This window comes from Notamacropus eugenii, chromosome 4, assembly GCF_028372415.1.
Source record: "Notamacropus eugenii isolate mMacEug1 chromosome 4, mMacEug1.pri_v2, whole genome shotgun sequence".
Lineage (NCBI taxonomy): Eukaryota > Metazoa > Chordata > Mammalia > Diprotodontia > Macropodidae > Notamacropus > Notamacropus eugenii.
The window spans coordinates 158,168,594-158,190,843 of NC_092875.1; the positions used below are offsets into that span (position 1 = coordinate 158,168,594).

The following is a 22,250-nucleotide window of genomic DNA, read 5'->3' on the forward strand; positions in this document are numbered from 1 at the left end:
TTTCAATGGAACCAAAGACAAACAGAAGGTGTAGCTAAATGAAAAGTCATCTCAAATTGCAGCACTTATGGTAAGTATAAAAATAATAGCACCTTATAAATCAACACTGGTTGCAGAAAATGAGGTAGAGAAATTGTATCAAAAATTTAATAGATTTCTCCAAATTAAATCAATAATAAACTTCAGTACTTGGTGACTATAACGCAAAGTAGGTAAAAGGGAGGAAGATGAAGAAAATATGCTAAAAAATAAGGGCCAGGATTAACAAATGAGAGGCCAAAGGCTTGTAGACTACACAGAAGGTTCACACTTATATAACATGAATATATCAAAAATTTAAACAGAAAGGACTGATTATTAATGTGAAAGTTATCACCAAATCAAGTTTCTCTACATAATTAGACTTGTCATGGAAAAAAATCAAAATGAGCATTAAACTAGAATACAAATGAGAATATACTGAACACAATTGAGACAACTTTAATCTGACCTACCTAAACAAGAATCTTTCTTGATTACCAGTTCACTCAATGCAAATCAGTCACCCCCACAAGAACAAAAGATCCTAGAATCATTGATCTTGCTAGGCAAAGAACAGCAGAAAAAGGTACGAGTTGATGTAGAATACACTCATCTCACAGTGAAGGATGAAGAATACCACTGGTACTTCTTCATAAAATGATGAGGGGAAAAAAACTACATAAAGCTACATAAGAGACCTAAGTAAGCACAGACCCCCTTGAAAACATTTAAGGATGAAACTGGACAGAGAACTTTTACAACTAATTCTATTCATCACAAATCACAGTGGAGTCTCTCACCTTATAGTCTTAAATGTGCTGTATGAAGAAGTGTATTCTCAAAGTATACAAAGGAGGGGAGAAATACCAAAGGCTGGGAAAAAGTCATCAGACTTTATTACAAAAAAAGATTACTAAGAGAATATCAGTAATTACTAATCCAGATGCCTATTTTTTCCTTCGCTACAAACTTCTATGAGAATTTAGACATTGGGATCATCACTAATAAAAATCTAAGAAGGGAGGCTTTTGCAACCAATATTCTGTAGCAGATATCTCTAGTTACATAGTTGATGGAAAGGTATAGAGCTGTGCTTCTCAAATTTTCTGCACTTAGGACCACTTTACAATCCTAAAAATGACTGAGGCCACTAAATAGCTTTTGTTTATGTAGGTTACAGCTACTGATATTTAGCATATTAGAAATTAAAATGGATACATTAAAAAAAACCCAAAAATGATAATTACATGTAACAAATAATTTTTTAAAAATCTCCTAAATGTCTGGTTTAAAAGAAGACAACTAAATTCTCATATCTGTTTCTACATTCAATTTGTTGTGATATGGTGTTCTGGTTGAAGTGTACATAAAGAAAATCTGGTCTCTCAAAAAGATATGTAAATTAGAAAAGGGAAGATATCTTAATAGGTAAATAACATCCCAGTATGCTATTTAAAACATAATGGAGATGAATTATGAAAATATTTTTGACCGTGAAAATAGTTTTGAGTCTATGGAACCCCTGAAAGGATCTCAGAGACCCCAAGGGGTCCATAGACCACACTTTGAGAACTGTTGGTATAGAGAAGACCAGATCCCTCTGTCTTCATTTGTTGACTTACCTATAAAATGAAGAGGTTATAACAGGGATCAGCATAATATGGACAGGCCTCTGCCTGGTTTTTCTACGGCCAGTGGGCTTAAACAGTTGTTCCTCCCACACATTAAAATACAGTAAAACTTTATTTAAAAATATAAAAACCATTCTCAGCTCATGGAGTACAAAACTGGGCAGGAATTTGCTAACTCCTAGGTCAGACTAAAAGACTTTTTAAGAGCATTCAGGGTGAGGTGTCTATTGAAGATATGTCTAGAGTTCAGAAGAAACTACACCTTTTGCACATTGTTTGCCTAAAGGATGGTAGTTGAAGGCAAGGTAATGAACACTGCCAAAAAACATAGCTTAAATAGAGAAGAGGTCACTGGGGAACCCTGATAGTAAGGATTTGAGAGGATGAAGGACTAGTAAAGGAAAAGAAAAGAAACTTTTAAAAAGGCAAAAAGAAATCCAGCGTTCTTGCTTTAACAGGTCCTACCAGTCTCTCTATTCACTAAATGGTAGCATTAAAGCAAAAAAAGCCATTCACCCTACACATTTTCATGTACAAAGACTTCCTATCACTCTAAAGACTAAATGGCTATTAATAAGCCAAAAAAAGGCAATTTTTAAATCTGATATGCACATGGTTTACATAATTGAACCTCATATTATTTTTACAATGTAAATTTGAATTGTAAAGGGAAAAAATAGTTGAATATTTAGCAGGAAGGTTATAAAGCTGACCTGGAATATCATAAAATGAAGTTACAGGTTTGGTGCACAGATTTATTCTAGGAGATCTTTTCCTCATCTGTTCTATTAGTAGCTTCTGTTCATCATCTTTCAGCAGTGTAATGAAGAGTTCATGAGAAGAAATCATAAAGACAAACTGAAGATCATCCAATCCCAAACAGAGATTTCTAGATTAGCAAGAAATATTGTGAAATAAAGATGTGAGCAATTTAAATTTGCCAGTTCTATGATTTTGAGAACTCATCATTATTGAGGCAAAATTTTCTACTTTGTCTCAATTTAAATTATGCAACAAAAAGGCTAAGAGATAAAAAGCCCAACAGTTTTAAACTGATGCACACATTCTAATACTGTACTTGGTTGTTAGACTGGTGACAATGCAAATGCAGGAAGCATAAGTAAAGGCAAGTGAAAATTTCACAGATTAATTCAGGAAATAAAATACTAAAGAAAAACATATCCAGGTAATATTACAAATTATAAAATTATCAAAAATAAAACATAAATACACAAGTTATAAAAGTCTAACATGACTAAAAAACATGTGGTACATGAAAGTAATGGAATCTATGCTATAAGAAATGATGATTGATACAGAGAAACTTGCAAAGACTTATCTGAACAAAGTGAAATAAGCAAAGCCAAGAAAATAACCTTCACAATGGTTACCACAATGTAAATGAAAAAACCACAAAATTATTGAAAATAAATGTTGCTAAATTATAAACAGTAAGTTCAGACTCAAAAAGTGGAGATAAGAGAAGACACCTCTCCCCACTCCATTGCAAAGATGGGGAGGAAATGGGTGTGGAATATTGCACATAATGTCAAATTTTTCAACATATTGATCAGCTTTCCTGAATGATTTTTCTCTCCTTTTCTTTTTTAGAAAGAATTCTGTACAGGGATGGTTCTCCAGGATCGGGAAAGGAGGAGGATATAGGGTAATATTTAAGCAAAAAATGGTTTTCAAAGAATAAGGACAGTCTAATGTGTATATGGTCTTCTGAAAATACTAGGTAATTCAGTTTAACAAGAATTTATGCAGTGCTTACTATACTGCAAGTCAAAAACTATGAAATCAAGCACTTACTTTAGAAAAGCAGCCATGTTTCCTTTCAAAGTATCTGAAGCTTGTTCCAAATTTATTGACTTTGAACATACCTAGGGATTTGAATGGTTACAGTTGAAATAAAAACACTATAGAGTTATCCCTTACACACTGTGGGAGTTAGGGACCTGGTGTCCACTCAATCTAGAAAACTGGCATAAAATTTTTTGGTTTTCCCTTCATACCAGAGAAGGTCTGAATTTTTTCTTTTTCTTTATGGGGTATTTACAGTAGCATATTGTAAAATTCTAGTATATTTGTGGTATTAAAAGATAAAATATATTTATATTTTATATATACATACATAAAATGCATTTGTGAGTTTCTAAACTTTTTCTGCATTGTCTGCTGGCCTTTACATGTCTGTGGCTTCCACAGAAGTGCCCAAAAATTCCTATTTAATTTCTTATGACAACCTGTGACATATGGAAACCATGATGGGGAAAGTTGGGATGTGGAAGGCATAATTATATAATGTCAAAAGGCACTTTTCCCCACCCAACTAATACAGAAAGCTGCAGTGCAGGCAAGTGTCATAAGTGAAGCAATAATAAACACAAAAGCTTGGTAATTCAATTATTAAAACAAAATTCATTATATTTTCAACAAAGGAAGGCATTTATATGCAGAAAACAATTTGTTCAGAATGGACAGCACACTGTTTCAAGAGATAGCAATTAATTAGTCCCCTGAACCCATAGCTACTGCCAGATCAGAATAAATGTTGTTTGGAGACCTGATCAACTAATATAAAAAGTTCTCTTAGACAGCAATATCCATTTGGTGGAGAAGGGTGACAATAGGCTATCAGAGTTTAATAAAAATATTCATTAAAATATATTCAATTTGTTTTGCTCTCAAACTACTAACCAAACAAGTATGTGATCTTGGTTTATTTTTCCATGTAGATTTCCCAATTAGGAAAAGAATTGTTAATCAGCTGATAGAAATATCTCATCTACTTGGAATTAATTTACTTTGTGTCAAATGGGATGATATTCTTTAACAAAATCCTTGTTATTGGTCTTTAACAATCATAACAACTCAGGATTATCCAACTGTGCTAGAACAAACAACCCCTACCAAAAAAACTTTTTCTCCACATGTGAGACATTGAGTTGTAAATGATACTTTTCTAAATTTCAAGATGACTATAAAATTAGCATCAAATATCTCAGTACTTTAAAGTAAGAAGCATAAACTAATGTTTAAAAATTTTATTGCACATCTTGTTGAATATTAAGATAATAGTACACATATACAAATTTTAAGTTTCTTTGAAAAGCATTAGATATTAATGTAAGGTATTAGTTACTGTGTACTGCAGTTTTCTATACAGTCCTAAGAATAATCTGGAGAAAATAATATGATTTAAATATTATTTGGTAAGCAATGTAAAATAATTATATGTAAACGTATGAATGAACAAAAAATGACAAAACTTATGGCCAAACTTTTAAAAGCTCGACATAAGTTTTAAATTATAGAAATGGAAAATCTGAACTCTTAAAAAAAGTTTAAAAGTATAATTCAACAGAAAAATATCTTACCTCAAGAAGGAAGTCTATTTTCTCTTTGTTAGGTTGAAGAAATAGCTGGTTAAACTGAACACTAATTGTTCTACCCTCAAGTATATCACGTACTGTGTTACAGGCAGAAACTTTGAAACAGATTTCATCTAGAGCTTCATTTCTGTAAAACACAAAATGAAAACTCTTTTAAACTACATAATTATGAATCAAAAAGCTTATTACAAAAACTAAAAATATCACTCATCTATTCTAAAACAGCTGTCACAAAGTCCTTTCCTGGATCTGAATTGCTTCCATTTGAACTGTCTTAGGAAGATTTTGAGGATCACCTGGCAGGATAAGGTACTAGACACTGAAGTCCTTGCTCAAGGTGAATTGCCACGCATTCAAACTTATGCTTCACAGAGCACAACTCCAATGTGCTGGCCATGATGTTCAAATGTAAAACGTATGCTTGCCAAAAAGACTATTTTACGGAGCACTCACATGGTCAGAAGAAGCGATACAAGGACTCTCAAGCTCTCTCTCAAGAACTTTGGATTTGACTGTGCAACATAGGAGACACTGACACAGGACCACTCAGCATGGTGTGCCCACATCAGAAAGGGTGCTGTGCTCTATGAGCAAAGCAGAACTGAGATAGCACAAAGTAAATGTAAGATGTGCAAATTTAGAGTATTCACCCCAAATGTTCACACGGACTATCTGCGCCCAAGCTGTGGTAGAGCATTCCAAGCTTGTATTGGTCTGATCAGCCACAGTCAGATACACTGAAACTTCATTTTATAACAGTGATGTTATTTTGGTCCTCTTCGAGAACAAAGGACAACAACCAATCAACCAACTACTCTATATGATAATAACAGGGAAAGAAAGCCTTAATCCAATCTAATTAGAGTGAAAACCAAGTCTGGAAGCATGATAAAAAAAAAAACAGGTTAGTTCCTACTGTGCCAAGAAGACTGGCTTGCTGAACCAGTGAAGGGATTGAGATCTCATACCTTTAACTGTCAATAACCCACATACACAAAGGATAGAGTCCCAGGCCTCTGAGCATTACAGAAGAAAATTTCAGGGAATAAATAAAATAAAGCATTTATTAAGTGCTTACTAAGTGCAAAACAGAGATTCAAACAGGAAAGCAAGTCAGTCTATGCTCTCGAGGAGTTCTCGCTGTCATGAGAGACATAACATAAGATGCAAGTCAGATGGAAAAGTCCCATTATGCTTAGGGTACAGCCACAAAACAGATGCAACTTCCTCAATGTCATTTCCACTGACAAAATCCTATCAGTTTCTGATGCTGAACTATACTGGTGTAAAGTGCCAAGGACTTTGGTGGCAAGAACTTTCCATTTCTTTAGTTGTGGATGAACACGCCCAGTTTACTTCCCAGGATGATGTCTGAGGGCACTGGGCTAGAAGCAATGAGACTGCCCAGGCTCCTAGCTGTCTCCATCAGCATCTGTGGGAAGTTGGTGACTAAGGCAGTGGTGGTCACTGCACTTGCTGCCTTAGTGCTTCTCTTGACTTTTAACTGTCTAGAGACTAAGCTCTCCCTTAGTGCTGAGCTGAGTCTGCTAGGCTGGCTTGTCTGCCTGGACCCTGGAGAATGGCTCTGAGGATCAGGCTGGAAACAAGACTAGTGGCCTGGAGGAACCTGCCACTCTGGGAACTGTTGTGCCTCTGCTTGTAAGTGACACCTGGTCAGGCAGGGTCCCTTCCCCACCATGACTTATAATGAATTACAAAAATCACAAATCAGAAAGAAGGATGGAACTCCAAAAGTGCTACCAAACAAGCAGGCTACTGGTAATCACCAACATATGGTCCCACACTGCCTTCAACAGTCTGACTCTATAGAAAACAATAAATAATGACTAGAGGCAGTTTCAGAAGAGCTTCTGATGCTTTTACTACTGGACATGCTTTACCTAAAGTTGTGATTGTAGCCCTCTGATCTCACTGCTTTTTTAGAAAGCCATCCTGCTTCAATAACGGGTACCTGGCAGAGAAATCTGAGATAATGGAACTGTTTTGAAGGCCAGACAAGAAGAAGGAGACGCCAGAGACAGGGAGGACAGTTAAAAGTCTAGAGAAGTTGAGGAAAGAAAACCTAAGAGCCTGAACTCTTGACTGCGACGATTAGAGCTGAGAGGAGGTGCAAACAAAACACTCTGTCAGAGGGGTTGATAAGCCTTAGCAAATGAAATTTGTTTTTTCCAAGTATCTTGTGAAAGCCTAATGTGAATACTGGCTTTCCCTTCACCAGCAGCAGAGAGATGAGGAAGGGAAGTATCACAAATATGTCCTATTCATAGTAAATGAAAAAAAGACAGATAACATACCTTTTGTCCATCTCATAGCAAACCTGGACCTATCACAGGAAATTTCTCAATAACAGGAACTGAAATTCACACCATACTTCATATATAATATCCCATTTGATTCCAATACTAACTCTGTGAGGCAGATACTGAAAGTATTGTTGCCATTTTACAGATTAGGAAACTGAGGCTCAAAAACATGAAAAGCTTGTTCACCATAAAGAAGTAGGAATCGAGCTCTGCTTTCTCCCAAATCCAAGGATATACCGACAATACTCTGTATCATGTGATGAAATCTGATTGGGTTTTTTTTTCCTATAACTGAAAATGTACTCTGCTTTTATCCAAGTTTAAATACAAGATTAATCCTTTGAGTTAAAAACTTACCCTTGCTGAGCTTTCTGGTAAAGTTCTCTTAGCACTGACTGCCTGAATTGAACAGGTAAACTCAGTGTTAGATTATCTTCAAGGAATATATTTATCACCTCCTAGAACAGATTCATAGCACTATTATCAATTTCAAAATCCAAAAAAGAAATTTCTCTACTGAAATTATTTTTTTTTAAATGTACATGTGCAAAAACAAGTAGAACTAAGATACCAGGCTGCTAAAACTTCTCTACTCATAAGATTTAAAACTGGAACCTTCCCTCCACCACCTCCTAAAGATCACCAGCAAAATCCTGGAGAAATATAAATAATAATCAAAGGCAATATAAGTAAAAGCAGTGCAAGTGATTTTAGGAAGGTCACTTGAGATTCTTTTCATTATCAAATTAAGGAGAACAAACTTTGTTCAATAAATACAACAAATAACTTAAAACACATTTCAGCTGTATACTGTAGCCAATCAAAGAAGACTGACTAGGCTAGAGGGAAGAGAAAAAAAAGAGGCCCTGGACAGAGAGACAGAAGAAAACAGATCAGGAGAAAGAACAATATATGTTAGAGACAGAAGTTAATCTTTCATCAAGTTAAAATTACTCATTACGTCAAAGGATAACTCTACTAAAAATGTTTAAATCTCATTGTGTTTTGGCAACTAAAAAGACAAATGAGATACTGCTTTCTGGCAGTTCAATCATGGAATTATCTTTGAAGGTCAGAAAAGAGAGTTTCTTAAGGATTTTCTGGTCTAAATCTTCCATACATTTTACAGATGAGGCTCAGAGTAATTACTCAAGATCACACAACCAGTAATATAACGTATTCAGATTCTTAGGTCAGTGATCAACTATTCACAATATGCCATGGATAGTATAAAATTAAAATGAAAGTCAGATCTAGACTGTACATGAGAAATTCAATTTTAAAATATTAGGTACCTAGGATACAAGATAATTTAAGGAGGGAAAGAATATTAAAAACTTGGAATCAGGAAATGTTTCTTGTAGGAGATAGAAAATAAGAACCCTAAAGGAATTTAGAGATGGGGGCGAAAAAGGGTATTAGGAGATAAAACAGACTGTGCAAAGGCAAAGAAATGGGAAACAGAATACTAGGTAAAAACAGTTCGGATGTAAGAAAAAAGAAAATACAGCTTAGGCACCACATAGCAATGCCTTTCCTAACTTTCCCAATCTCCCCACTTCTTAGACTCCTGTGTTCCTGAAATTACTTTGTAAATAATTTGTGTTAATTGCCTACACGTTATATTCCCTCAGAAAAATAAGCAAAAGTTATTTCGTTTTTTCTATGTGTACCTTTAATAAATATTTTTGAACTGAACAGAGTATCTGAAGAAGTGGTATGAAATAAGCCTAAAAAGATAGCTGCAGCAAGATTATGAAGGACTTTAAAATGTCAAGTGGAAAAGTTTTATTTTGATGCTAAAAGCAATAGAGTAAGCATACTGTGGAGATATGAAGATAAAATTAAATAGGCCTTGTCCTCAAGAAGTTTAAGAGTAAACAATATGTATATTAATATACACAAAATACATACAAAATAAACTTGGGGTGGGAGGACAGTCTAGTACTAATACCCCCGAGGTACCAGGAAAGGTTTTGATGTCCAAGATGACACTTCAGCCGAGCTTTGAAAAAAACTAAGAATTGTAAGATGCTGTTGTCTTAGGGATGGGAGAGGCAGAGAAAATTTAGAACTCAAAATCTTATGGAAGTGAAGGCTGAAAAATAAAAAATTAATTAAAAAAAAAGAAATTTACTAACAAAAAAAAGGAATTGTAAGAAGCTGAGATAATAAGAGAATACATTCCAAGAACAAGAAACAATAAATGAAAGAGAGAGGTAGACCTATGTTTTATGAAGAACATTTTGGAAGTTACGTGAAAAATAAATTGGAGAAGTGAGAGAACAGTAACAGGCAAATGATTTAGGATAGGTACAGTATACTCTAGACAAGAGGGTGTGCACCACAGTACTGGCCATCTAAGTGAAAGATGGAAGAGATGTTGCTGAGCTAGTTTTGTACAGTTCCTCCTTCAATGGTGACATTCAAGTAGATAATAGATGACCATTCATTGGATATATACTAACAAAGACACTTTCTGGGGCATGGGTTGGGCTAACTGGTCACTGAAGTTCCTTATAACACTAAAATTCAGCTACTAGAAAACTGATCACATGTGGAGAGTAGGAAGAGATATCAAAAATGACTTCAAGAATGTGAACCTAGGAGAATGGAAGGATGGTGGCTCTCAACAGAAACAGAGGAAGTTACAGGTAAGAAAAAATTTAAAAATGAAATCAGCTTTTTCTTATGATATCTCTAGCACAAATCAGTCCACAGTTCCTGAATTAGAAAAGCTAGAAAACTGACCTATGTAAAAACAATATTGAGTGTTATAATTTCCACTTGAAGTTATTAATTAGAATATCTGATCAAGTATGATAGCTTTTATTTCCTGATTAAAAAATGTGGCTGATCTGAGAGCCTCAAAACTATTTATATTATTTCCTTTCCCAGTTAGGGCTGAGGTGTTTATTGAAGTAAAACTCACAGTACTGTGCATTGTTTTAAAACAAATCAGTTTCCCAACCTTTACCTAACAGGTCTCTCTCCCGGTGGGTTGTGGCAAAGAGAACCCCAAGAAACACTTATCAGCAGGAGAAGCTGCAAGAGTCTATTGTTTGTGTCTTTATAATCCCAGCATTTGCCCTGGTCCCAGGCAGGCAATTAGTAAATGTTTGCTGAATGACTCAGGCCACCAGGAATAAGAAACTATCCCAGAACTGAATGAAGGGATCAAAATCACACAGCAATAATTTTATTCCCAATAATCACTCCCAAGCTATGAGTCCTCTTCATCTGAATAAGGATGGCGACTATTAAGCAGCACTTGTCAAAAGACCACTAACATGACCCCTACAGAACAGCTTTGTAAGCACTAAGCCCACAAAGAATATACAGTTTGCCTAAGATAAGCCCCCTCTTAAAGTTAATTCAATTCAAGAAACATCTGTTAAGTGCTTGCTGTATGCTAGGCACTGTAACTCTTTAGCCTTCAAAGAAAGATAAAAGCCCATTTCCAAGTAACACACACTGGGCTATATCTAGAGTTAAAATGTTTACTTTTATAGCTGCAACTTTAATTAATGTCTTTCTCCTGGCAATTTTCTTCATAATAATATTATTTGATCAGATCCAATTTAACTCTTACTTACCCACCTATGTTATTCATTAATTGTCTCATGTGCATAATGTTATCAAACTGAAGTTACCTGAGCTCAAGCTCTGTCTCACATGTCTTATATCTCCTATAATAACTAGACAGTACCTTGCATACAGCAGGAATATAATATCTATTGAACCACACTAAGTTCTTACTGTTACACACTTAGAGAAAATTATGTTTCTTTCTATTACAATGCCATATACATTCTTTTCTATGTATCTGAACATATCAAAAAAATCCTTAGCAGATAAGAGGCTAAAAATCCACTGACCAGTATTTATAATCATTTGTACTCTAACTGATCAAAAACAGAATACAATCCTATTTTTAGAAAATGAGTAGAGAGAAGGATGAAAAAAGGAGGTTTTAAAGTCTCATTTGGGGGCATGAAAAAATATACAGGAAAATGCTTTTTAGCAGAGACAGAAACATCACAAATTTTATTGTGCCAGTGGCTTTCTTTATAATATCCAATCTAAGGAAAAAAATGTCAAGAGACTGAGTTGAGATTTTGAAAGATGAAAGGAGTAAAACAATGGTCAGTCCAGTAAAAAGCTAGGTGGGACCAAACAGAATAGCACATCAGCAGTACAATATTTAATAGGATTGCTTTTTTCCCTTTTCTACTTTTCTAAGTATTTACAATGGTTAATGGGAGCTGTAATGTCCTACTTTGACAATATATAATGTCATCTAATATGATATATTTCAGTATGAAACTATAAAATGCAAGAATACAGATCACAAAAAATATCAGACCAGTTTAAATATAAATCATAGATCCTCCCACATTCCCCCCCACCTCTGTATCTAATGGGCATGGTCTATAATTAGTATTATTTTCAATGCAAACTTATACTTTTTTCATTTCAAAAAGATCTCATTTTAGGAGTATAACTTCTATTTGGACCATGATGACAACTATTCACTTTTTCAATAATGAAGGTCAGATGTTCTGAATCTTTCCTTAAAATGCAGGGTTTAGAAACCAATCTTTTAACAGAGATTAGCTTCAAGAAATAATGAAGCAACCTCCCTTTCCAAATCTAAGGTAATTCTACCACATCTTACCTGATAGTTGCCTGATCTCATACAGATATGGATTTGACTATACGGAGTTGACTGTTGCGATGTATTATCAGAAGGTGCAAGAACATCACAAGCCTGACAATAGCCAGCTAACCGCTTCTCATCTATGGAGCAATGAAGAGATAACGAGCCTATCTGTAAAATAAGAAGGTACTTTCAGTTAGCCATGGATATATCATTCTAAACAAAAACAAAACAAATCCTAGGTACTGAATTTTAACAAAACAATTGGCAATAATGAAAAAAATAATTATCACAGAAAATTCTCTGGGCTCGAATTTTCGGTCTGAGAATATAAGTTCTACCTTCCAAGGAAGTTTGACAGTTTTGTTAACACCAAATGAGTATTTGAAAGAAAAAAATCAAGAAACTGGAGAACATTAAAAAATCAAAGCTTGGGTGAATAATTAATCAGAGATTTAAAACAAGAAAGAGCACAAAAACTTTTCTTGAGGGAACGCACTAAGTAAGAAAGTAAAGAAAGATCTAGCAAGAATTACCATAAATAGAACAATGCATTTTGAAAAAAAACAAAGTATTCCAACAGTTAAGTCAAATGTTAGGCAGATTAGGAATTTAAATGATTCTCTAGGTAAACATGAAACATCAAGATTAAAAGGAGTTCAGGCTTAAGAACATTCAAATAATATGTCTCTAAGGAGGAATGAAGAGATGAGTTGTTATTCACACATCCAATAAACTCAAGACATAATGTCAATGTCAAGACATAAGATTCAAAATCCGGGTTGACCAGTTTTTAAAAAAACGATTAAAACTTAATTTTTCATATCTGCAATACAATTCAAGACCACAGATTATGAAAAATACCATACTGGCTTGAATATGAATGACGCACCTCCCACACTCACCCACTCAGCCCTGCAAATCTGGCTGGCATGTTTACCTTTGAAATCAATTCTTTGGTCCTGAAAAATTTTTCCCTTGCATTTTCATAGGCAGCTGAATTTGTAGAACCTTGTTGGAAGTAGACTGCACCCAAATCATAACACACCTGAGATACAGAATGTTTAATAATATTCATTTTTCAAGCATAATCAGTAAAATGCATTTTATGTTTCTTTAAATTACACACATAAATAAAGAGCATGATAGATTAATTTCCCTAAGTGGTTCAAGTAAAATACTTAAAAGTTCACAATGTGGAAATGCCTATCTACCTGCATCTTACAGAGGTGCCTGAGGCTCAGAAAGGTTAAAGATTGGTGCCCATCCCAAGACCTGGCTCTCTCCAGGTTCTCCTTCCACCTTCCTAGTTCTCCTTTGCTGGATCAAACCTCTAACTGTAGGTGTCCTTTCTGGGTCCTCTTCACTTGAAAATCTCACCAGCCCCCATGGATTAAATTACTATCTCTATGCTGACAACTCTCAAATCTACCTATCCTGCCCAAAACTCTCTGCTGACCTCCATTCTCGCATATTCAACTGCCTTTCAGACATCTCTAACTGGATGCCCAGTACACATCTTAAATTTAACAACTCCAAACCTATTATCTTTCAATCAATCTTCCCACACTTCTAACTTCCATTATTAGTATCTAAGGCAGGGCTTCTTAAACTTTTTCCACTCACGACCCTTTCAGTGCTTCTTAAACTGTAGGTCTCGACCCTATAAGCGCTGATCTAGGGCACCACCATCTTCACAGTTCCTCAGGCTCCCAACCTAGATGTCATTTTCAACTGCTCATTCCCTCTAACCTCCTCCTCACATAAGATCCTTATACAATCTGTTCCCAAGGCCCATCAATTTCACCTTTCAAACCTCTCTAAAATTCATTCCCCTTCTGTTCTCTGTTACTGTCATGATCCTGGACCTTACACCTAGAATGTGACAATAGCCTGGGCAGAGGTCTGCCTGCCACAAGTCTCTCCTTACTCTAGAGGATCCTCCATTCATCCACTTAGGTGATTTCCCTAAAATGCAAGTCTTGTAATACCTATACTCAATAAAATTCAGTAGCTCCTAATCACTGTCTTACCTAACCTTCTCCTCCAACCTTTGTGAGCTTTCGTTTTATCACCCTCTCCGCTCCACCTCTGCACTCCAGCAACACTGGCTTCCTTGCTATTCCAGACTCCATTCTGGGTGTTTTCTCTGGCTGCAACCCCTCTTTCCCCATCTCTTCCTCCCAGCTTCCCTGGCTTCAAGTCTCAGCTAAAATCCCAGCTTCCAGAGAAAGCCCTTCCTAATTCCCCTGAATTCTAGTGTCTTCTTTCTGTGAATTATATCCTATTTATTCTGGATAACCTGTGTGTACATGTTTGCTTGCTGGTTATCTCTCCCATTAGATTGGGACTGTCTTTTGCCATTCTTTGTATCCCTAGTACTTAGCATATTGCTCTGTTTAATGAACGCTTACTGACTGACAAAAGCAGGATTTGAAATCAGGTTTCTAAGTCCAACACTCTATCTACCATACCATACCATGTAAAATAATAGCTTTTAAAAAGACTTTAAAATAACAGTTCTAAATTTTATTCAACTAACATTTATTAAGCACTTACTATGTACAGAATACTTTGTTAGGTACTAAGAGAGGTACAAAATTTACTCAAACTATTTGATTTTTCCCAAAAATTTTGTTCAGAATACACCCATATTTTGCAAAGCAAGTTCTACTTGTCTTATTATCTCCATTTTAAAGATAGTTAAAGAAAAGTTATCTATTTACATATAATTTTTAAAACCAGGTCTAGAACTCAGGTCTCTTAAATCCCAGTGTAGTGGGGTTTTTTTCCCCAACAAATTATGCTACCTATTTTCTACAGTACTTGGTAATTTTCTTTTTTGAAAAAAAAAAAAAAGTATTTATACCATGGGTACATAAGATAGAAATGAAATAGTTCTTGCCCTTGAAGAACTTATATTCTACCAGGGGGAACATCATGCACACATGTAGGAACAAAGTCATTTGTCAAGGGACGCCTAGAAGCAGGAAGGATCAGAAAAAGCCCTATAAAATCTGTTTGTTTATTCCTTAGAGCCAGGGTCAGACCACCTCTCTCACTGCAGAACTATTTGAACTGGGAGCCTGCTTATAGTAGCTGATGGATATTTCTCAGCCAGGTTTTCTGCCTAAGGGGCAGCCACTGACTCAAAACCCCAGTTCACAGAAGAAAGAATACCTAAATTATTGTGAATTACGTCAGGGGTTTCTAGATTATTGAGATTTCACCAGAGTTTACAAAAAGCATAACTTCTAACATTAACAAATCAATGTACAACAGAACAACCTGAGGCTTGCAACTATATGCAAATGTCTCTCACACAGTGTGGTCCTTGTTTGTCCATGTATTGCCCCAGAAGTAATGAAGCCCCAAATTCAAACCCCAACTGTGACACTAGATAGAAAGGTCTCCTACAAACTTCAAGCTTAGACCAATTCTCTTCTTTTTCCTCTTCAGATTTATTTGAATGGGGAAATTTCTATATACTGTGTGACCAGAGGAAAAGTTACCCAACACCTCTGACTCTGTTTCCTTAACATTAAAAAAAGGGATAGAAGTATTTATATCACTTACCTCACAGGGTTGTTGTGAATAAAGTACTTTTAAAGCATAAGGTACATGCGTACATAAGAGCTATTATTTCTAAATTGAGTATCACATTTATCTATAGTACTTTAAAATATTCTACAGTCAAGTCAAATAGATATTAGACTCTCTTCCCACAACACTGATTTTAGATGCTACCAAGTGTCAAAGAACTATCTTTTAATTCACTGACTGACTTTCTTCCCTCAAAGTCTGAAAGAAATAATGTTAAGGCTTCTACCAGCTGAAGCACTATAATCACTTTGACACGCAGTACCCTTCTGGCTGTCCAGATCTAGCTCCATCTTCCTCTTCCTCAGTATTTGGAAACAGAATTCTTCCCCATTAGATTGTTAACTAAGGTCAGGGACTATCTTTTCCCTCTTTCTGTACCCCCAGCTCTGAGCCCAGTGCCTGGCATATAGTAGGAACTTAATAAATGTTTACTGACTGAGAAAAAAATTAAAGAAACCAATCCCATACAACTAATAACAGGGCTGCCAAAAATAAAGCCAACTTTAGCAGCCGTGATTTTTCTTCATAGGTAATAAATAAAAGAAAATTTATTGAACTCCCAGATAAGAAAATAGCTTATTTCTGCCCTCAAGAAATTTACAAGTAGGTCAGCAAATTAAGACACAAATGCAAACTTAACAATATCAAGCACTAAATTTATGGCAGTCAAGGCTACAAAGACCTGGGTTTGACGAAGATAGCTTTATACTCCTTAAAAACCTAGGAATTTGTTTTGGGGACACAGATTTTTGGGCTTTTAGTACCACCAGCTTACTGTCCATCAAGTCATCTAACCTTAAAATGTTACTTATCTATTGTGCACTATTAAAACAAAACAGGAAAACATACTAGAAGGAATAAATTCAAAGGAAAAAATTAATCTTTGGTAGAAAGTTAATAGTAAAGTATCATAAAATTTAGGAGCAAAATTCTTTAAACAAACAAAAAAAAAATCAAATATATTCTTGTTCAAACAAAAACTCAGAAAAGGACAGGAAAAAATTTCAATTAAAGTACAAAGTTGAGCTTATTTCTATATTTATAAATAGTTCCATGTATAGTAACAAATAGTTTAAATAAGTACCTGGCATTGCATTTCCTCAGTTTTTATTATTAATCCAGCTGTTAAACTCTCAGTTTCTCCATTTACTGTACCCGGTTCCACAGACAATAAATCCAATGTTCTCATTGTATGGACATAAAGATCCTTGTTTAGTTTCAATGCTGCCTCTAATACCAGAATAGAATCAGCAGCCTGTTCTTTTAGCTACAAATGGTCAAATATATTAGGTTAAAACAGAAACAAGGTAGTAATTAGTAACCAACATCATTTACTAAGTACCTAAGTGCTTAAAAGAAATATCTGCATCAGATATTATGACAGAAAAGCGGGCAAAAGTATGAATAAAATATGTTGCCGGCCCTCAGATAGTTTACAATTTCACTAGGAACAGCAAGACACAAACATAATATGAAGTAGAGTATGAAAGAAGGAGATAAAACAAAGAATGATGAGACTGAAAGGAGAGAGGGATTTATTTTGAAAGACCATTTTTTTCCCCTGAAGTATTATACTCAGTTTTGCTGGGTAGGTGATTCTTGGTTTTAGTCCTAGTTCCTTTGACTTCTGGACTATCATATTCCACTCCCTTCGATCCCTTAATGTAGAAGCTGCTAGATCTTGTGTTATCCTGATTGTATTTCCACAATACTTGAATTGTTTCTTTCTAGCTGCTTGCAATATTTTCTCCTTGACCTGGGAACTCTGGAATTTGGCCACAATGTTCCTAGGAGTTTCTCTTTTTGGATCTCTTTCAGGAGGTGATCTGTGGATTCCTTGAATACTTATTTTTGCCCTCTGGTTCTAGAATCTCAGGGCAATTTTCCTTGATAATTTCATGAAAGATGATGTCTAGGCTCTTTTTTTGATCATGGCTTTCAGGTAGTCCTATAATTTTTAAATTGTCTCTCCTGGATCTATTTTCCAGGTCAGTTGCTTTTCCAATGAGATATTTCACATCATCTTCCATTTTTCATTCTTCTGGTTTTGTTTTGTGATTTCTTGGTTTCTCATAAAGTCATTAGCCTCCATCTGTTCCATTCTAATTTTCAAAGAACTATTTTCTTCAGTGAGCTTTTGAACCTCCTTTTCCATTTGGCTAAATCTGCTTTTGAAAGCATTCTTCTCCTCATTGGCTTTTTGGACCTCTTTTGCCAATTGAGTTAGCCTATTTTTCAAGGTGTTGTTTTCTTCAGCATTTTTTTGGGTCTCCTTTAGCAAGGTGTTGACCTGCTTTTCATGCTTTTCTTGCATCTCTCTCATTTCTCTTCCCAATTTTTCCTCCACCTCTCTAACCTGATTTTCAAAATCCTTTTTTGAGCTTCCATGGCCTGAGCCCATTGAATATTTATTTTGGATGTTTGGGATACATTTCTATGTTCTTCCCTGATGGTAAGCATTGTTCTTCCTCATCAGAAAGGATGGGAGGAGATATCTGTTCACCAAGAAAGTAACCTTCTATGGTCTTATTTTTTTTTCCCCTTTTCTGGGCATTTTCCCAGCCAGTTACTTGACTTCTGAGTGTCCTCTCCACACCCACCATGCCTCCAGATCTGCCCAGCCAGTGCTTGGGGTCTGAGATTCAAATGCTGCTTCCCAGCCACAGGGCTTTGGGCAGGGGCAGGGCTGCTTTTCAGTGTGAGATTAAGTTCAGCTGCCCAGATGGGGGCAGGGCCACCTCAAGAGGCTCAGTTCCCTCGGGGGTTTATGTGGACACCTTCAACAATGGATCTGAGCTCCTGCCTGCTTTGGGAGCCCCTGTCCACTGCTGCCTCTGCTGCTGCCTCCACTGCTGCCTCCCGAGGGGGCCTGAGTTATGGGGACACCCCACTCCCCTCTCGGCAAGCCAAAAAGACTCTCTCACCGACCTTTGGTGTCCATGGGTGGAGGGACCTGTGCGGCTGCTGGAGATTCTGTCCCTGAAGCCTGCTCAGATCCACTCCTCTTGGTGCCGGGCGGACGAGGCAGGGCTGGGCTCGGCTCCGGGTCCGGGGCGCAACGGACCTTTCATGTTTTCAGGGCTCTCTGGAACAGAAATCTCGTCCATTCCATTGTTCTGTGGCTTCTGCTGCTCCAGAATTTGTTGGGGGTTCTTCTTTACAGGTATTTTATGGGCTGTGGGTTTGGAGCTAGCATTATGTGTATCTTTCTACTCTGCCATCTTGGCTCTGGGAGGGATTTATTTTGGCAGGGGATAAGTTTAGAGGCAATCAGGAAAAGGATACACCCAAAATGGAGGAGGCTGAATTTGATCTGGATCTTGAAGGATGAGTAGGACTGCAGTTGGCAATCTTATGGGGGTTTTGAGGAGGGGAGAAGAGGGAAAGCTATCAAGGCACAGGAAACAGTGTAAGCAAAAACACAAAAATGGAGAAGTAAAAAAATTATAAAGAGATTTATGAACTCTTTTAACAGACATTCTGATGAAAAGTTTAACAATGAAGCTAGAATAACTTAAAAATATTTTCAACAAGATTTGCATTGTTCAGTATAAGCAACAATTATTAATTTAAAATGAGAACTTTTGCTTCCACATTCTGTTTCCTAAGATTCATAATATGTTTAATATAATACTATCAAATCTATATTTTTTCATTTAAAAAACCATTATTTAATATTCCAAGGCTTCTAAGTATTTAAGGTTTTCTTCAAATTATGGTCTGCCGAAAAGTGTCAGAAGCAAATAATTTGAATAATTAGTGAAAACTAGTGCAGTCAAGTGAAGAGTACTAAATGTGGTTTGGACTAAATGAAGTTTAAGGTCCCTCTCTGCTCTAAATGTATGATTCTAATAAAAGTCTATAATTGTAATCCGACAGGAAAGAATTAAACTTCATTGAATCTCACAACTGTCACTCATCTAATACCATACTAGATTTAATAGACTGTTTTTAAAATGCTTGAATACACGTCAAAATTTTAAAGTTATTAATTGATGCTAACACTCACCACTTTCAAAATGTTTTCTGTTAACTCCTTCTCTTGCTGCATTTGATTCATACTAAAAGGGTGAAATGAAATGGAAATATTTGAAAATGATAATAGGAAGCATATATTATTTACAATACAGAGAAGCCAATAACTCATCATATTCACATTAAGTCACTTAGCAGGAAAAAATTCAAACAACAGATGTCAAGCATTCATCTCACAAGCTCAGTTCCCCGTGGTATACAGAGAATTCCTTGTATAAATTAAATCACAGGCACAGGCCATATCCCTGCGAGTAATGTCAAGCTTTCAGCATAGTAATGTTTTATTTACATTCACATTTTAATAAATGTTTTACTATTTGCTTTACAAAAATAACCTCAATCTGAAAACAGATAATTCTAAAACCTGGCATGTCAAAGTGCTGGAGCACAGCAATTTAGAGGGTTCAGATCTGTAATGTCATTGAAGAGATGATGAAAACACCCTTTACCAATGTAAATCTGTAGCTCCTCATCTTAGAGAGTTGCCTGGATCTGTGAAATATAAGGGCCTCAGGGGTCACACAAGCCAGTATAATTCAGAGGTGGCACTTGAACCCAAATCATCCTGACTCTGACTGGCTTTCTATTCCACTCACCTCATGATGTACCAAAGTATGTGTTAGTAAAATTACCACTTCCAAAAATGTCTTTGGTACAAAGCAATCATAACTTTGTATAGTACAGTTAACACTTCAGATACATAGAGAACATACTTCTGTCTTCCTTAAACCTTCAATAAACTTGAAAATAATTCAACGTGGGGAATCGTAGCATTGTAGCATAGTACAATAACTGATGCTCATAATTCTGAACCTGATCCATCAAGAGATGTCTGAAAGGCCAGGGAAGTGTCTGGAAAAAAACTTCAATAACTAGCTGGCGTTTTTTTCTTAAAGGACATTTTGGTGTTTGCTAGGGATATCACATTTTCCAGAAACTTCACTTCTTAGACTTTTCCCCTTAAAAATTCCAGACAAATAAGATATCAGTGTATAATGCTATCTTGTTTTTCCTATTTTAATGTCTGACAACTAAAAAATATGTACTTTGAATCATGTGTGTCTTTAAAGAGTTGAGAGTAACATCATGGCCCTACTCAGAGAACAAAAGATATCGTTCTAAACTATTAAGGCTAGAACATTTATTTTGTGTGTGTTTTTATATAATTCTTGCATTCTAATTTTTTTTATATGAATAACTGCATGGCCTTTAGGAAACTCTGGCTCTTTGACTGCAATCTATTCTTTTCTTTTCATAATAACCTAGGAAGAAATACTTAATCTATACTATTTTAAGATAGTTAATGTAACTTTTTTTTTTACTTTTCCTTGAGGCTTTTTTTTTTTTTTACTATGTTGTCCTTCACAACATGAGTATTATGGATATATTTTGCATAACTACACATGTATAACCTATATCAAATTGTTTGCCTTCTCAATGAGGGTGGGTGCAGAGGTGGGAGAGAATTTGGAACTCAAAGTCTTAAATATGAATGTTAAAAAATTGTTTTTACGTACTGGAGAAAAATAAAATATTAAATATAAATTTTTTTAAAAAATATAGTTAATGTATATTGGACCATTTGAGAAACAGTACTGGACAGAGAATTAAAGAGACAGATTGGGCTCAAGTCTCAACTCTACTAGTTACTAACAGTACCACCTTAAGGATATCATTAGTCTCTATAATACTATTTCCTTATCTACAAAATGCAGATAATACCTGCAACTACTAATCTCAAAATAACTGTGAGGATCAAGTGAGATAAAAATATATAAAGCATATTAAGAAATTAGATTTTCCTTTGCATGACCTCAGAAATTTCTAGAGATCAGTTTTTAAAAAACCTTCCAGAAATCCAATTCTGACACAAAGAGAACTCAACAGTGGTTTCAATACATCAGAGTATCGTTGCCAACTTACACACTCAGTTGAGGGGGTCCAGGTTTCACCTGTCTGATGGGGAAGCTACTTTGAACAATTGTTCTAATTGCCCTGAAATAAAAAATTAAAAGAGTTACTAACAATTAAATATATTTTCCCCCCAAAACACCTGAACTTAAAATTTTCTTATACTATAAAAAAATTGAGGCTTTGAATAATGAATAATATTGCTGAAATCATTACATAAAGGAGCACAAGCTGTTTTTTATGGAGGTTTAAAAACTAACATCTAGCAGTGACAGAAATATCCTGGCAGGTCAAATTTCCTATAGTACCCAGGGAGGAATGTTATCTGTGGAGCTACTACATGCTCAAAGAATGCCCGCACAGAACTCCATAACCCTTGGAAAACCTACCATACAAAAGGAAGCTTCTTTTCAAAGTGGTTACAGCATTCAAAAAAGATACTATTAAAAATCAAAGCAGAACTTGCTACATTGAAAGATGCCTAGCACACTATCTTATTTTGGACTTACCATCTATTGTAGAGTAATATAGCCATGGTAGTAGTTGGAGGCAAAGTAGATAAATCCATATCTATGTGCTTTGTCCCTGGAGGAACTTTACTGATACACAGAAGTTCATTTAGTAACATATTCAGAACTGGAACAGACAAGCTAAAAGAAAGAAAGCA

General features: G+C 35.6%; 1 protein-coding gene across 2 annotated transcripts in view; it reads right to left on the reverse strand.

The window, feature by feature from the left end:
• The window catches only part of INTS8 (integrator complex subunit 8), a 64,507-nt gene that overhangs the window by 38,236 nt on the left and 4,021 nt on the right, over positions 1–22,250 (reverse strand). For both annotated transcript variants that reach the window (XM_072603482.1, XM_072603481.1), the window contains exons 3-12: positions 22,093–22,233; positions 21,596–21,667; positions 19,647–19,698; positions 16,722–16,904; positions 12,975–13,082; positions 12,053–12,205; positions 7,732–7,832; positions 5,036–5,177; positions 3,468–3,538; positions 2,366–2,541 (exon numbers count right to left, since the gene is read on the reverse strand). In XM_072603482.1, coding sequence (XP_072459583.1) covers positions 2,366–2,541; positions 3,468–3,538; positions 5,036–5,177; positions 7,732–7,832; positions 12,053–12,205; positions 12,975–13,082; positions 16,722–16,904; positions 19,647–19,698; positions 21,596–21,667; positions 22,093–22,233 — 1,199 coding nt within the window. The remainder of the gene's footprint in view (positions 1–2,365; positions 2,542–3,467; positions 3,539–5,035; positions 5,178–7,731; positions 7,833–12,052; positions 12,206–12,974; positions 13,083–16,721; positions 16,905–19,646; positions 19,699–21,595; positions 21,668–22,092; positions 22,234–22,250) is intronic.